General features: G+C 39.8%; 1 protein-coding gene across 6 annotated transcripts in view; it reads left to right on the top strand.

The window, feature by feature from the left end:
• The first annotated feature begins 508 nt into the window (after window positions 1–508).
• Window positions 509–14,855, top strand: part of FREM1 (FRAS1 related extracellular matrix 1) — a 73,556-nt gene continuing 59,209 nt past the window's right edge. For 2 of the 6 annotated variants that reach the window (XR_010468994.1, XM_065046136.1), the window contains exons 1-4: window positions 509–686; window positions 2,657–2,729; window positions 4,690–11,636; window positions 11,914–12,418. Coding sequence is in view for 5 of the 6 variants with exons in the window: in XM_065046136.1 (XP_064902208.1) it covers window positions 12,188–12,418 (231 nt within the window). In the remaining variant the exon portion in view is untranslated. Of the gene's footprint in view, window positions 687–2,656; window positions 2,740–4,689; window positions 11,637–11,913; window positions 12,419–14,855 lie in introns of all 6 variants that reach the window. The other 4 variants (XM_065046135.1, XM_065046134.1, XM_021288826.2 and 1 more) reach the window with 3 other exon arrangements.

Genomic DNA, 14,855 nt, shown 5'->3' with positions numbered 1-14,855 from the left:
AATTTCATCAGCCACCTTGAAATAAGATCAAACTTGCTTTGTTATTATGCTATGGTGGAAATTAATCAAGTCTGTATTTCAATAAAGACTGTATTCTCCTTCTTGTGGGGAAAAACGGATTGATCTGAAAATATTTTAGATCACCTCTTTGTCTATGAATCTTTAACATATAAATGAGTGTGTGCGTGTGCATATGTTGAAGGAAATAAACTAGAAGAAGTGGGGGGAAAAAATGAGCAAGCCTTATTAGAAGGGGCTCAGTTTTTAGTCACAACAGACTTAACTAGCAGAAGAGGAAAGGAAGATCTGGGGCTGGCTGCCAGAGAGGCATTGCTGAGTGTAAACACCCCAAAGCATCTCAGAATGCCCTTACCACAGACGACCCAAATGTGTTGGTACTCTGGGACTCTGCACTCAGAAGCAGTCTTGCAAGCATTGAGTGTTTATGTGGATTTTTAGTACCGAGAAAACTACCGTCAAGCTGACTAGGAAGACTGGAATTTCATTTATCAATCTCCTCCCACTCGCCGCCACCCCCCGCCCCCGTCCTTCCCTCTGTCACCCACTCATTGGAGTTCTTTCTCTGGCAGCCTTTTAAACCAGAGATTACTGGGTCAGTGACATTCATTATTTCTTTTATTCTAGTATGCTCTCGTATTCAGCCTCCTGGAGAAACACTGCTACCTGTAAGTATCTGCTTCAATTTTGTTGTATACATTGAAGGCTGTTGTGGTTGTAACAATGTTTAACAGCTCGCAGTATTCCGTTTTCTGCTGAATGTTGCAGCAAAGCAGTTGGACAGTAATTTTTGTAGTCAGAATGGATGAAAGGTCAGTTCCAACCTTGGAGGAAAACAGACGCTGGTTCTTGCCAGTCATTTAGTAGAAGTTAACTTGGAAGTTAAGGATTCCAAGCAACTTCGTTTATCCTAACGTTGATACAGATTTCTCAACTATGCTGAATTTTTTCTGCTAGTTCTAATAAAACTTTGTGGTTTTATCTTTTATAAAAGTTTAGAAGTACTGAGCAAGATTTCTTTTCTTAAAATTGTCTTTTTAGTAAGACACACTGGGAGAGAGAAATCTGAAAAAAAGCACTGAAAATCGTGAAAACTTTAAAGATTACTCAGTCTTTCTAACAGATACATTTTGTTTAGCTGGATTAACTTGACTTCAAATGCATGTTCTAAAATTATAGACTTTTATTTTGCAGTAGGGATCTGTGAGAGTTTTTAGATTTTCATGTACATTCAGACAGCTGACTTCATTCATCTGAATTAGACAGATGTTTGTTGGCCATATGTATGCGTAAATGTTTATGTGTGTTTCTGTAACCAGAAATACATGCTTGCATGGTTTTTACATTTCCTGCTGATTTCTATGCATTTATTCAGAACCAAACTCTAAAACATCAACTTTTAGAGATTAGTTGCTGTCACCCTGTGTTCTACTTCAATAAATCCTGTAGATAATTATACACAGTTTCTTGAAATAGTTATTAAAAAGGTATTTTGCAAGTTACGTGTTTGCTAGTTAGAAAATTCTACTAGTTGGTCATGTGAGCTAACTCAGGACTGCACATAACCGTAGGCAAAATGCATCTCTGCTGTTGACATGCGGCCAAGGTGTCTGTGGGAGGCACTGGAACTGTAAATCACCAGTTGCTTTCACAGTAAAAGAGCACACACATCTGCAGAAATTGTCCCATCTCTTTTCTCTTTCTCGTTACTGCTGTGGGCCTGCCAGCATTTTCTTCATGATTCTTCTCTAGGGTTTGTTCTGCTTGCAGCATGACTTAATGCAGATCATTTTTACCTAGAGAATGAGATGGTTTAGATATGGGCACCTTTAGATTTTGAACATTTTTTCCAGCACAGATCCTTGGTCCGAGAAGAAGTAGACAGGTATAAGGACAATGATCAACAAGTCCCTGGACAATTACTTGATTTTTAAAATTAAAGTACCTCCTGTCTATTAATTTATTACATTATTTTTCTGCAGTCCTTGAAATAATCTTGATAATATTAGTCTATACACTACAACATGAATTAATTTTTTGATGGGGATAAGAAATGATCACTGGCAATAAATCTACCAGTGAATTCAGATGGTGACAGCAGTATGTGTGGTAAAATCATTATGGTGGAACAGCACATACTGGTCAAATAATGATACAATAGAAGTGCAGTCCACTTGACTGCACCTGTTGACCATAAAGGGAAATTGAGTAGATAATTCATTGCTGATTCTCTAACTTTGCTTTTCTCATTTTTTGAGACTCAGTGGCAGTTGGTTGTGGACCGAGATTAATTTCTCTCATGCTAATGGCTGTGTGGCCTACAGTTACTGTATGTAGGTTGTGCACAACTTCATGCTATCACAACTTGTAACAGAGATCCGCAGGATGATTCACCTGCCTTTTGTGAAGCTGAGTAAAAAACCACCTGAATAGACTGCATTTGGGAAGTTCTTAAATGCTCCCTAATGAAATGTGTTATTTACATCTCTAGTTGCTACTCTTGTGAAGCCTGCAACAGTATTTCAAAGAACTCTGATAGCTGTCTGTGAAGATAAACTTCCATAGCTGGATTGCGTTTGATTTTCTGACAAATGTTGTCTAAAACTGCAATGTGACTACATGAACTGTCTGTTTGCAGCTGCACTGTGCAGGCGTTCTGAATGCACAAGGATATACCTACATCAATGAAAATTGTTAACAGAAGGGAAACTGTGAGTATGGGTATGTTTTTAATGGATCTAGATTAATTTTGACAAGATGTGTAACTACTTAACATAGTGCATACTCCTTGTTTATCAAACATAATTTGAAGGCAATCATACCACATCTAAGTAACATACAGATGTAACAGAAGAACCTCAAATCAATTTTGATTTGTATGGAGGGAATGTCAGACTTCTAGAGGAGTCTCCTCACATGCCTTTTGAAACCTAAATTTGTGTCTGCACTATATTGATCATCTTTCCTTTAGCTACATAAACAGGAAGGAATTGCTCTTTGAATGCACATCTTTTGCTCTCGGAATATAGCAGGAATCCTAGCAAAAAAAGCTCAAATGAGCTTTCAAGTTTCACATATATAAGGTGCAAAGAGAAAAACCAAGACAGTGTGTTTGTGGGAAAGTGTAAACTATACCATCTACCAGCTGTTAAAATTTAAGCATTCAAAAAAGTCCCCTATGTAGCATATGCAGCAGATTGCAAGCCTTCTTTTGTTTAGGACTGAGATGCTACACACCCTTCAGTGAGCTTGTTATTGTGAAGAACAGTCTGCAAAGCCTTCCTTCTCAAAAATTCAAAACCTTTGTCATTACCTTCAGGGCTCATCAGCTTAAATCTCAGCCTCCCCCTCCCCACACTCAGTTAACCAGCCTAACCAATAGCAGTGCATAATAAAATTATTCTAAAATCACAAAAAACACATACTGTACTTCAGGTAGCTTTCTACCTGTAAGAGACAGTCTGCCAGAGATGGAAGTCCACTGCCATTTCATCGCTTTGTCCTTCCATGAAGAGCAGGGTTGGGTGTTGTCTCATGCAACTCAGTGAGTACCTGACCAGACATGTAACATGAGGTGCAATGTGTCAGTGGTATTGCATCTCAACATGATTGCTCAAAGATTTTTTCATGTAAGTATCAGACCTTGTACATCATGGTATGTTGAAACTATGACATTGTTGGGCAGCTGGTCACAGGCTCCTTGTCCCTGCCTCCTCACCTTGCTGCTCCTTGTGCAGGAGGCTTTTCCTGCTCCTTGTCTCTGGGTTTTGATACCCTCACACTTGTGGGTCAGAGATGTGTTTGATCTCCGTTAGAACTCTGCCATAAGTCAAGCTCATCTAGCACCCCGTGCATGAGATCTGACTGTAGCTTGCAAGGGTCACGGAAAAGCAGTCTGCAGACCTGGAAGCGTTGTGTTGTCATGCTACGTACTGAATGCAGTACTTTCATTCCTGTTTCGTGGAGGTTATGAATCAAGCTGAAGCTAATGGTTTTGTCCTTGTAACACAAGCACAGTGGTCACTGACTAATCCTAGGCTGCTTGCTGAACTTCGCTGATTTCTTTTCTATCCATTAATAGTTACTTGTTAAAACTAAATAGATTTTCAAAGTCAATGGAAGTTTCCTCTATCTACTACTTCACCCATCCACAGTTTCCATTATTTGGAGTAGTTTTCATTTTTATTTCTCAGTCATTCTCTGGGTGGATTAGGGGAAGCCATTCCACTACCCATGTTATAAACTGCTCTTCTCTTATGCAGAGGAGGTCTTACTCCCTCTCTACAGTGTGTGTGATTATAAAAAAGATGACTTATCTAGTTCTTTCACTTTACTGTTTTCACCAGTTCTCCCCATGATCCCTCTCTCCTTTCTCATGTAGGAAAAGGAGAAAAGAAGAGAGATTAAGTATGCTTCTGATCTTCACAATTGTGTCATTCTCTTAGGAGAATACCAGTATGACATTAATCTACAAAACAATGGCAGTTAAAAAAATAGTATTTTGTGTTAGCGTTTAGACTGAGAATTAGCCTAGCCCCTTTGCCAAAAATCCAAATTTTGCTGTATTTGAATGGTCAGGAGAAAATTTTAAGTGGAAATATTCAAACATTCTGAAATGTTAATTAGATGTGGAAATGGCAAAGAGGTTTATTCACTCTGTGTTTCTCCTAGACTGGCTTGACCTTCTCTTCCCCCAAAAGGAAGATGTGAAATCCGTGAGTACTGAGACCCAGGAGGATGAGGGTCATGTGCAGTGCAGTAATCTATGGATAGCATCAGTGCAAGAACCTCACCAGAAGTTGGAGTGTTTTATGGACTTCCTCAGACAGTTGTCAAAAATATGTAATTATTTCTTTTTCAGAGTAACTTCTGCATTGCGCTCTGTTCCAATTCAGTGCTCATGTCTGGTGGAGAATAGGTGGTCAGAGAGGTGGCAGTTCCTATTTGTGTAGTGATCTTAAAAACACATAAAGAGCAACTAAGAAGGAAAAAAAAGGAACTTTATCTTCTCAACTTCTGCAATATGAGAGATTTTTCTGGGCTTCAAAGAGTAGAGGGCAAAGAGGCTTTCATTGGTCTTTTAAGAAGAAAATATTTACCTGTTCAAAAAATGAAGGTTAGCTGTTACTCTCTTTTGTTTATGAAAACAAAAACCAAGACTTGATTTTATTTGCTCTTGCAGTTATCTTCAGTATAATAGGCATCTGCTAACAATGTGATCTCGATCTTTATCACAAAATTTAAAGTACTTCTAACAATATAAACAGTTTTACTTAACACTTAACAGGTAACAATGCATTGTCTTCAAGGTGGTCTTTAAGGGTCAACCACAATCAATAGCTCCTTTTTGTTACTCTCTGACCTGCTCTACCTTTTTAAAAGTATGTTGTGTAATCGAAAATCTTCTTCTCGGTGCTTCGGTGCTCGGTCTTTCCCTTTATTTTCTTGTCTGCCAGTGAGTCCCCCCACTTGCCTTCCTTCAATGGCGTAGAGTGAAGGACTGCTCTTTAGACAGAAACTCCTCGGGCCCTACAGCCTGTGGCTGATGCAGAAGGGGGTCTCCTAAGGAATGGAAATTAGAAACGTTTGCCCAGGGCTACAGAGGAACCCTATGGAAAAGAATAATTCCATTTTCATTCTTGCATTATGCTGCAATATTTGGCACCATAGTGCAATAAAGTTTATGCTGTTATATTCAAACTTTTATTCTCTACTGCTTCTCTGCCTTTGTGCAATGTCAAATATGTTTTCAGTCTTATATTGGCTTGTCAGCACTTCTGCACTCAGTTTCCACTAGCTAATATCCTAAACTTGGATTAATCATAGTTTAGTGTACGACAGTGACAATACCATGCTGAGAATGCATATTGAAATCAGAGACAGTCTCTTGTAAATTGAAACTATATTATGTCTTTATCTGATAATCACTGTTAAAGTAGCTGTAGTGTGAAAGACGTAGAATGAAAAAAAAACAGGTGTGGGGATTTAATTTTTTTGTTTGTTTGTTTTTTATCTTATAACATTCTTATGATTCTGTTCTAACACAGCAAAGAAACAAAGGAAAAAAATGTTAAGAACCTGGATATGTTTGATGTGTTTCACATTCATCAGTTGTTACTCATGATGAAAAAAGTTCTATTCATTGACCATGCAATTAAACACTTCTTGTTTCTTTACATTGCTAAGAAGTGTACAGGATTTGACAAAAAGTGCTCAGGACTTCCATTAGCAGACCAAAACTGAGCAAGAAGAAGGAGAAAGGAACTGTCACCTACCATTCCTTAACTCAGCAAATACCTTGCTGGATACTTAGTTTCTATGTGACCTGTAATCTTTGTTTGTAGTACATGGAACAAAACCTCTAAATAGCAAACAGTCCAAGGGGTGTATGTGTTAATTGCACATTCTAAAGTGACAACGCCCTGATTTAATAGCTCAGGATCCTTTCATTCCCCCGAGCTAAGTTTTAATTGCTGCAATAATATTGGCCTTTTTTTTCCCTAGAAATCGGGGAAGGCTGCTGCTTGTTTTCTTTAATCCCAATCTGAAAAAAAAAAACAAACAACCTGTTTCTAGTAAATCTTTTCTGGTGTTCATTAAAACAAAACAGTCCAACTCCCAGACCACAATAATCATCCTCCATAATCCCCTTCAAGTTTTGTTCAGTGAAATCTCCCAGGCAACCAGAGATTTTGTCACACAAAGAGAAACTCCTAAAGTCTCATCCAAATCCCATTGAAGACTTTGGGTGTCACTGAGACTTGGCTCAAGGTCACTAGTGATTATAGATTTTTTTACTAATTTTTTAGGTATTGCAATTGCAAGTTATTGGTGCTGTTTCTGATCTTCTTTTAAGTAGTTTTGCACTGGTAGATAGCTATCTATCTATCTAAATTATTTGGACTAGTCTTTATTTACATCACATCAGCCATCCTCAGAATCAGACTCGGGAATCTGTACCTTTATAACCTCTAAATAAAGAAGTGCTCGAAACCTTCCAACCAACAGATTAATATTTGCATTCTTTGAAGCAAATTTTATTAATGCCAGGGTTGTTGTGACAAAAAAAGGTATAATAAAAAATTATCTAAAACAGCAGATCTACTTGACATGCATCTAGACACTCACAAATTAGAGTTTCTGTGTGTACCTCTGGGTGAGTCCTGCATATGGAGTCCTGCATATTTTCTCCAGAGTCTGCTGTTGAAAAGACATCTAGCTTGCAATAATTCATGGATGCTCTTAGGGACTTAACACATTCTCCAGCTTCCTAAAACCGATGAACGCTTGGCAAATTGGGAAGTTTTGTCAGATATTTTGCGATGATGATAACTCTACAGCAGTCTTTGAGTTTCGTTTTTTTCCTATTTTTTTTAAATTGTTTGTTTGTTTGTTTTTTGTTTTAGGCTCTTGAAAACCAATTGTATTTGGTGAGAATGCTTATGTTTGTAACTAGCTATTGCATAAAATGTGCAACAGCAGCTCTGAGGAGAAACTAGTTCTTCTGGCATTTGGTGGAAATTTTTAACAGACCACAAACGAAGTTCTGCATAACCTTACCCTACACTGTCCATAGTCCGGTGTGTTCCTCTGTTAGATCTACGGATTAACATCCACTGCCTCTTCAGAGGCTCCTTTTCCCTCTGCCTTCTCCCCTGGGCTCATCTACAGAGCAGGGCAGGGCTCTGCCAGCAGATGAGGAGTTCCTCAGAATTCCCCTTGCTGACCGTTCATTGAACAATGCTTTGGACATGTCTTCAGGACTCCTATTCCTTTTGATCAGCCTGCCTCTAATGACAGGAAAGGTCTTATATGCGATCTCACAGGAATTACTGGACCCTTTGTGGGGTACAATGCAGTGTTTTCCAAAAACACATCAGGAAATTAACTTGGGTCCTGGGACCAGACAGCTTTGTCATTTCAGCTAAGTGTCATCAGAAGATTTAGGGTGCAAAAGGTCTCTGCAGGTAACTGCCCTTACCCTTTGCTCTCAGCACAGCTAGCTTTTACAGCAAGTCAAGCTTCAAAGTTGCATCAGGCTACTCAGGCCATGATTAGTTGTTTTGTAAACATCTCTGAGGATGGAGACTTCACAGCCCCTCTGGGAAACATGTTCCACTGATCATGTTCGATGTGTCTTTTTTTTTTCCCAAAATATTTAATGTGAATTTCCCTTGTGAATTTTGTGGGTTGCATCTTGTCCCTTTGCTGTGCACCTCCAGGTCCTCTGCACTCTTCTGTTAGATGTCTAAAAACATCAATAAGCCCTTTCTTCTTCAGGATTAACAGACCCAGCTGTCTCAGCCTCTTCTCATAAATCATGTGCTCCATCCCCACTGAGGGGTAACAACTAATACATGATATAACACTGAACTGACATGGGTGTTTGACTTCTGTGACCAAAGCTGGTGGCTTTTTTTGGCTTGTAGGCATGCAGTGCACCTAGGGGCTCATTCTGGTATTTTGCCATTATAGATAGACCCTTAGAAAGTCAATGAAGGAATAGCTTAGTTTAAAAATACTGATTCTGCTAACATGTTGTTCATTAATACCATTATTTCAATAAGCCTCTAAGTATATCTGAAATATTGTGGTCCATTTGGAATTAAATAGTGCCTCAGTCATTTGTTTATTCTGGATACACAGGTGACATGCCAAGGAATTAATAGCAGGGATGAACCGGGCTCAGGGCAGAGAAGTAAGGAGACTATAAGGAAGTCCAAAGCAGCCACAAAATGTGGCAATGGCATCACCAGCAGTTGTAGAGCTGCTGGAGACAATGCACTGTCACTGTAGATCAGCATAAGTACTGTGTAGCACATGTGTGACATTGCTGAAGCAATGGCCTACACACAGAGGGGAGAATGCTAATCTGATGGCATTGACTCCAAAACCTTCTAATTTTATTGTCATTATGTGCTGAAAGGATCTCATTTCATTTCATTTCATTTCATTTCATTTCATTTCATTTCATTTCATTTCATTTCACTTTGCTGTAGTTGGATAAGTGACTGAGAAACAAGGTTACATGTCTCAAGGTCTTTACTCATAAGGAGACAGCCCTGCAGCTGACAAGCAGGGGCCAATTCCTGGATCATATGGGGCAAACATGTATAGTGACACAGGAGTTGTACCTGAAAGCAAAAGCAGTCAAAGCAAGACTATAATACACAGGGACAACAGGAGACAAATTTTGTAGTAGAGCATGGCTCACATAACCACCATGAAATTGGCTAAATGCCAATTCTGTCTCCTCTTGGAGTCTTTATGCTCTTTGTGTTTGAAGCAGGGCAAGAAAAGGCAGCATGAGGTTTATACGTGCAACCAGTGCTGGGTTTTATGGGGCAGGCACCACAGATTGACCTGGGCTTCATCACCACTGAGGTGAAGATATCTCTGCATGAAAGACTCTGGCAGGGCCTATTGGAGAGAGACAGCTGGCTGTCCCTTCTTGTGAGCACACATGTAATGCGTAAAGAGAACAATATGCTTCTTGATCAGTGCCATTTCTCAGCTGGTGATTAGGCTGTCTCTGAACCATAATATGTTTTTGTGGCAGCTATCCAGGTGGGAGCAGGGAGAGTCAAACTGTCCAGGCTTCAATTCCGTCATTTCTCATAAGGTACCTAGTGCCCTGTGAATAAAGATATTTTGCACTGTAAATCAGTGCCTCGGCCTGGTATTGTGAAGCATGAAGTGACTAGCTGTAAATCACCGGGTGTATGCTTCAGAGTCATTGATGGCCTCTTAGCACTTTTCCAGGTCCTAGTCAGAATCTAAAATTCCTAATTATTTTCTTCTTAACTGAGCCCCTCTATGGCTCAGGAAACTCAGTCTTCTCTGAAACTAGTTGAGACATACTCTGGAACTGGAGTAAAGGGATTCAAAATCCACTGCAGTTGCTGTGCCAGGAGCTTCCTGCTGGCCAAGGATCTCAGCATGCATGAAGTCAGAGGTGTCAGGCAGAGCATCTTCTTGAGATATATACCAAGGAAGTATTTTACTTCTGTCAGCCCTGTCTTTACTTTGTTTAATGCAGAAAATAGGAAGAAGACAGAAATGGAGAAGGTTTTAGATCAGAACACCTCTCCATGTTTTGCAGGTGGTATTTGAAGGAAACACAGATTATATTTGATAAATGCTAGTAATCCCTACACTGTGTGATAAATGCCAGTCAGTTAAAAGGTTGCACTTGGAGCAAACCACACTTTCTCACTAAGAGGCTGATATGTAATCTGTTTTCCTCTGTCTCTCTCCAAGTTTTCTTTCATAGGACTGAAGACTGTTACAAAACTATGAATTTTACGAAGTGGAGTGCTGTCTCAGATGTGCTGATTTTGATGAAGTGCTATGAATACACATCCTTCTAGAAAGAAACAAAAATTAGCAAGTACTTTGGGCACATTTACATATCTGGATTTTAGTAAAAGCTGTTTGTGTAACTAAACCCTTTAACATTAACTGAGATTTTGATTTGTTTCTGGAACACACTAAAAAACCCTTCACCTGTGAACCTAATTCCCTTTACTTTGGCTAGAATTATAGATTTTTTTTCAGATTTTGTTCAGACTGATCTGGCTGAAAAAAATTAGACCAAAATGGAAGGATTTTCAGATAAAAATATAGAAAATCAAAATTAAGATTTGTGGCCCAGACTACATGGTCAACATATGGCTAACTTTAAACATGTTGGTCCCAATGTCTTCAGTCTTGAATCTGAACTGAAGTTGAGTAGATCTGTCTTGTGTTACTTTAGGAAGTGAATAATGGTGGTTTTCCAGTGAAATGTGAAACTGGGTGGATATGTTCATACAATTGTAGGCTGTTCAGAAGGTCATCGTGTTGGAAACAAGAGAACAAACAGTTATCTGCTAACAATAATGAAGAAAATAGATAAATGGATGTGTTTTTTTTATTTGCTTTCAGGAAAGCTCATTGTTGTTGGTAGGATTCTGTTTAAATTAGACTGTGCACTAAATATTTACTAGAAAGTGAAGGAATGTTGATGTTTTAGTAGCTTGAAATTCTTACAGTCTTATCGAATTTAATTAGGTCAATACCATTGCCTATTCTTTGGGCCATAGATTAAGTTACTTTCAAAGGTTGTGGAAATTAGGGTCTTATAAGGATTTAAATAGTGGTTGTTTAATGTCAGAAGAACCATGCTTTTCTTCTGAGGTTACAAACGTGAAAGACAAGATTGACTGTAACTGAGGGTGTGAGGAGCTTGTGTAATTTTTTTTTCCATGTTATGTTTTGTTCGTTGTTTCCACTGAATATACATCAGATTTTTTTTTTTTTCAAGAAATTAATTAGCTTTGTTGTGCCATATCTTATGTTTCCATGTTGGTGTCCCGGCAGAGTTGCTCTCAATAGCAGGAAGAGTAGAGAAGCACTGCCAAAGTGTTTTCAACTAAAGGCTGATTTTTTTCCCATGCGTTCAATGGCAAAGATAAACTTAACAAAAGATGATTCTCCCTTTATCCCACTTCCAGGTATATTTAATCTGGATGAATACCTACTGCTGCACTTTCAAATTACTTGGATGCTCACACCCTTTTATTAATATAGACTTGGTCTATCAGTAAAAAAGGGTCACTAACAAAGGATCCTACACAGTAAGTGTTTTTACATGCATACGGATCAAATGTGCCCTGGAATTCATATCGAGAGCTGATCCATTGAGGGAGAAGTCCCATTGGTACATAGAAAATTTTCTCAGCATGTGTGCACTTAAAAGTATTCAAAGGTGAAGTTAGTACCTTGCTTGAAATGAACTGCAACTGTAAGAATGGCAGAAGTTTTCTGTGTACTTATTTTTTCCCCAATAGTTGTTCATGCCTTATGTCAACCTTTTTTTTTTTCTCTCTCTTTTTTTTTTTTTTTTCTTTTCAGGATTAGCAAACTTTTAAAGTACTCTGAGAACACATTCATCATCTTGTCAGGCTTGACCAATGACTTTTATAAAAAGCCAAGGATATTTTGAAAGGCTCCTGTCCAAATTTCAGTGAAGGGATGCGTATTAATAGAAAACATGTGGCACATTGTTACCTATGACTAACATCTCAGTCATTCGTTATATGGTGAAAATCTGCTGGCAGAAGAAGAGAAGACTTCTTTTTTTAAGAACATTTTCACTGGTGGAAAAGAGCTGGCATACCCTCAAAGCATGAAGCCCTTTGAGAAAAGCTGGCTGTTTCTACTGCTGCTTATTGTACTAAGAGTTGTGTGCTCCTCCTTCATTAGTGTCAACCTTGGGGTGAAAGTGATGAAGGGACAGTCTGTCTTCCTGTCAGAAGATGACCTCAAGTTTTCCATCCCCAGAGAGAAGGATGTCTGCAAAGTAGAAGTTGTGATCAATGAGCCAATAACACAGAGGGTTGGGAAACTCACTCCACAGGTATTTGGGCTGCCTTGTGCTGCTCTGAGTGTTCTTGTGTGCGGGGCGGGGGGGGGGGGGGGGGGAGAAACTAGAAAGATAACTTTTTTTTTTTTGGTCGTGACTAAAAGGCACGAAACTGGATAGTCTGTGAGATTCTGCCTTTTCCTAAAAGTAGCCAGTTGACAGAGAACTCCAATCCTCAAATCCAAAAGATGAGCTCAGTAACACAAGTGCATAGAAGTGAGTTCGCTCAGAGTCTCCTTTCACAAGTGGACGACCGGTATTTCAAAACTTTCAGCTAGGAGCTATCCTCCAGGCTCTCAGCTGCTTGTTTTTCTACCATGAGGGTTACCAGTGCCCCTCGGGTAATGCATAGCATGACAGAGCATTTCACATTTTAGTCACGCAGCCAGTACTTAGGGAGCAGTTGAGAAAAAAAATAATCACATACAATAAGCACATTGTGTACACCATTGTTTGCTCTGCTCTGCAACAGCTAAATTGCTAACAGATGGCAAATACACTACAAAAACAAGTTTTACATTAAAATGTCAAGCTCGTAGGAACAGTGAAATGTATTTCACATATCACTGTTCTGCTGCTCATTCACCTTATAAATCTCCGCACCTGAACCACAGCAGGAAGGAATTCAAAGTAATTGACATGAAGATGTATGAGTAGAGATAGAAGATGAATGGTTTTAATGAAATGGTTTTATTTTTTAAAAGTTTTGCTTATTGTACCATACGGCATATACTTTTACAATGTATCTTTGTGTATGTATATTGTTTTAAACATCCTCTCTGAGGTTACTGGTGGTCTCTGTGACAATGGATGCAGAATCACCAGCCTCAATAGATTTTTCAAAGCTTCTGACTTGGTCATCATCACTATTTTAGCAGTACTTCAGCTGAACTAGCACTTGCAAGGAGCAGAGGCATGCCAGGGAAAACGGGAGGTGGTGAGCAGGGCCATGTCTGATCTTCTCTGGAGACCGGCCCCAGGGAGTGCACTGAGGCTCCCCTCGGGCTTGCCCTCTGTCAGCACAGGACCTCTAACCATAGTCTGCCCACTCTGCTTCCCCAGTCTAGTTTGTCCTATGAGGAGAAAAAGAGAGATTTACACATTGCATCGCTGGCAAATCTCTTTAGGCAAGCTGGCTGGCTGAGCGAGTGACTTTGCTTTCCATTTCTGCCTCAGCCTCTACATGCAGTAGGACACTTTGTCCTTTGTAGCCTGACATGCTTAAAGCACAGGGTCAGAGGCAGTTTTCTTGAGACCCCGAGAGATATGTTTTCACCATACCTTGTTTTCCAAAATACCTGGAGTCCTTGGTGTTCTCCACTTCCAACCCCACCTCTGTTAGGTGCTCTGATGTGAGCCCCAGCAGCTGAGCGTGGCTCTTGGAGGCTGCAGGCACTCCTCCTCTGCAGGGGTGAGCTTTCTGGGGCAGGTGGCCCTGGGCTACCAGGCTGGAGAGTGGCTGTGGCTGCTGGTGGCACTTGGAAAACCTCCTCTGGATGGGCTCCTGTTGGGAAAGGTGCCTTCTCCTCCTCTGCCCAGGCACGGAGAGGAGGCAGAGCCAAAGACACCCCACCATGCAGTGTCACACCGGAGACTGCCAGTGAGAGAGGCAGAGTGGTTATCTTGATCAACCCATATTTCCTTGGTGGGAAAGAAAAGGACACATTTGTAAGTTTAATGCTTCTATTTCAAATGACAAAATTCTGAGCCAGACGCTGAAAAATGCTGCCTGAACTTCCACCATTCCCGAAAAAAGGTGCCAGTGTCTGCCCCCACCTGCCCTGGTGCCACTCCTGCCCCTTCTACCAGGAAATTCTGCAGTGAGAAAATGTCTCTGGTCTGATCTGCTTTACTGCCATTAAAGTGAGTAATGTCCTAGGAATGTATGACAATTTAATTATAAATTGTAATTGAAAAGCAGTTGAAGTGGAAAAAAACAAAGCTCGACAGTAATTAGGAAAAGATTTAGATCTCCTTTGTCTTACCCAGTGAATTTATAGACAATTAGAGTTGCCTGTTCATATAAAAGGAAAACATATTAAGAAACATAAACCAGATGTTTCTTTTTACAAAGCAGATTGTGTCTTATACACATATAAAATGACTGTCAGTCAGTGGTAACAGACCTCTGTGGAAAGGCCCTTCATTTTCTATCCCCTTGTTATCAATTAAGAAGTGGGACTAATGATGTCTTAGAAAGAAAGAAATTAATTCTTCGATAAGATAAAACATCATCTCTGCTGTAGGCACTCCCCTCTGATATGAACAGGAATGCATTATCTGAGCAGTATCTCATTGTCAGGTGCACACCAGACCTGCATGTCACCATATGCCCTGCTGACTGTGAGGGCTCTACACGGTTTTACATCACTGAAGAATATCTTCAGTGTACAACTTTAAACTACTGGAAGCTACAATTTGAGTGGATTTT

Source organism: Columba livia, chromosome Z, assembly GCF_036013475.1.
Source record: "Columba livia isolate bColLiv1 breed racing homer chromosome Z, bColLiv1.pat.W.v2, whole genome shotgun sequence".
Classification (NCBI taxonomy): Eukaryota; Metazoa; Chordata; class Aves; order Columbiformes; family Columbidae; genus Columba; species Columba livia.
This window is presented reverse-complemented; position numbering and strand designations above follow the sequence as displayed.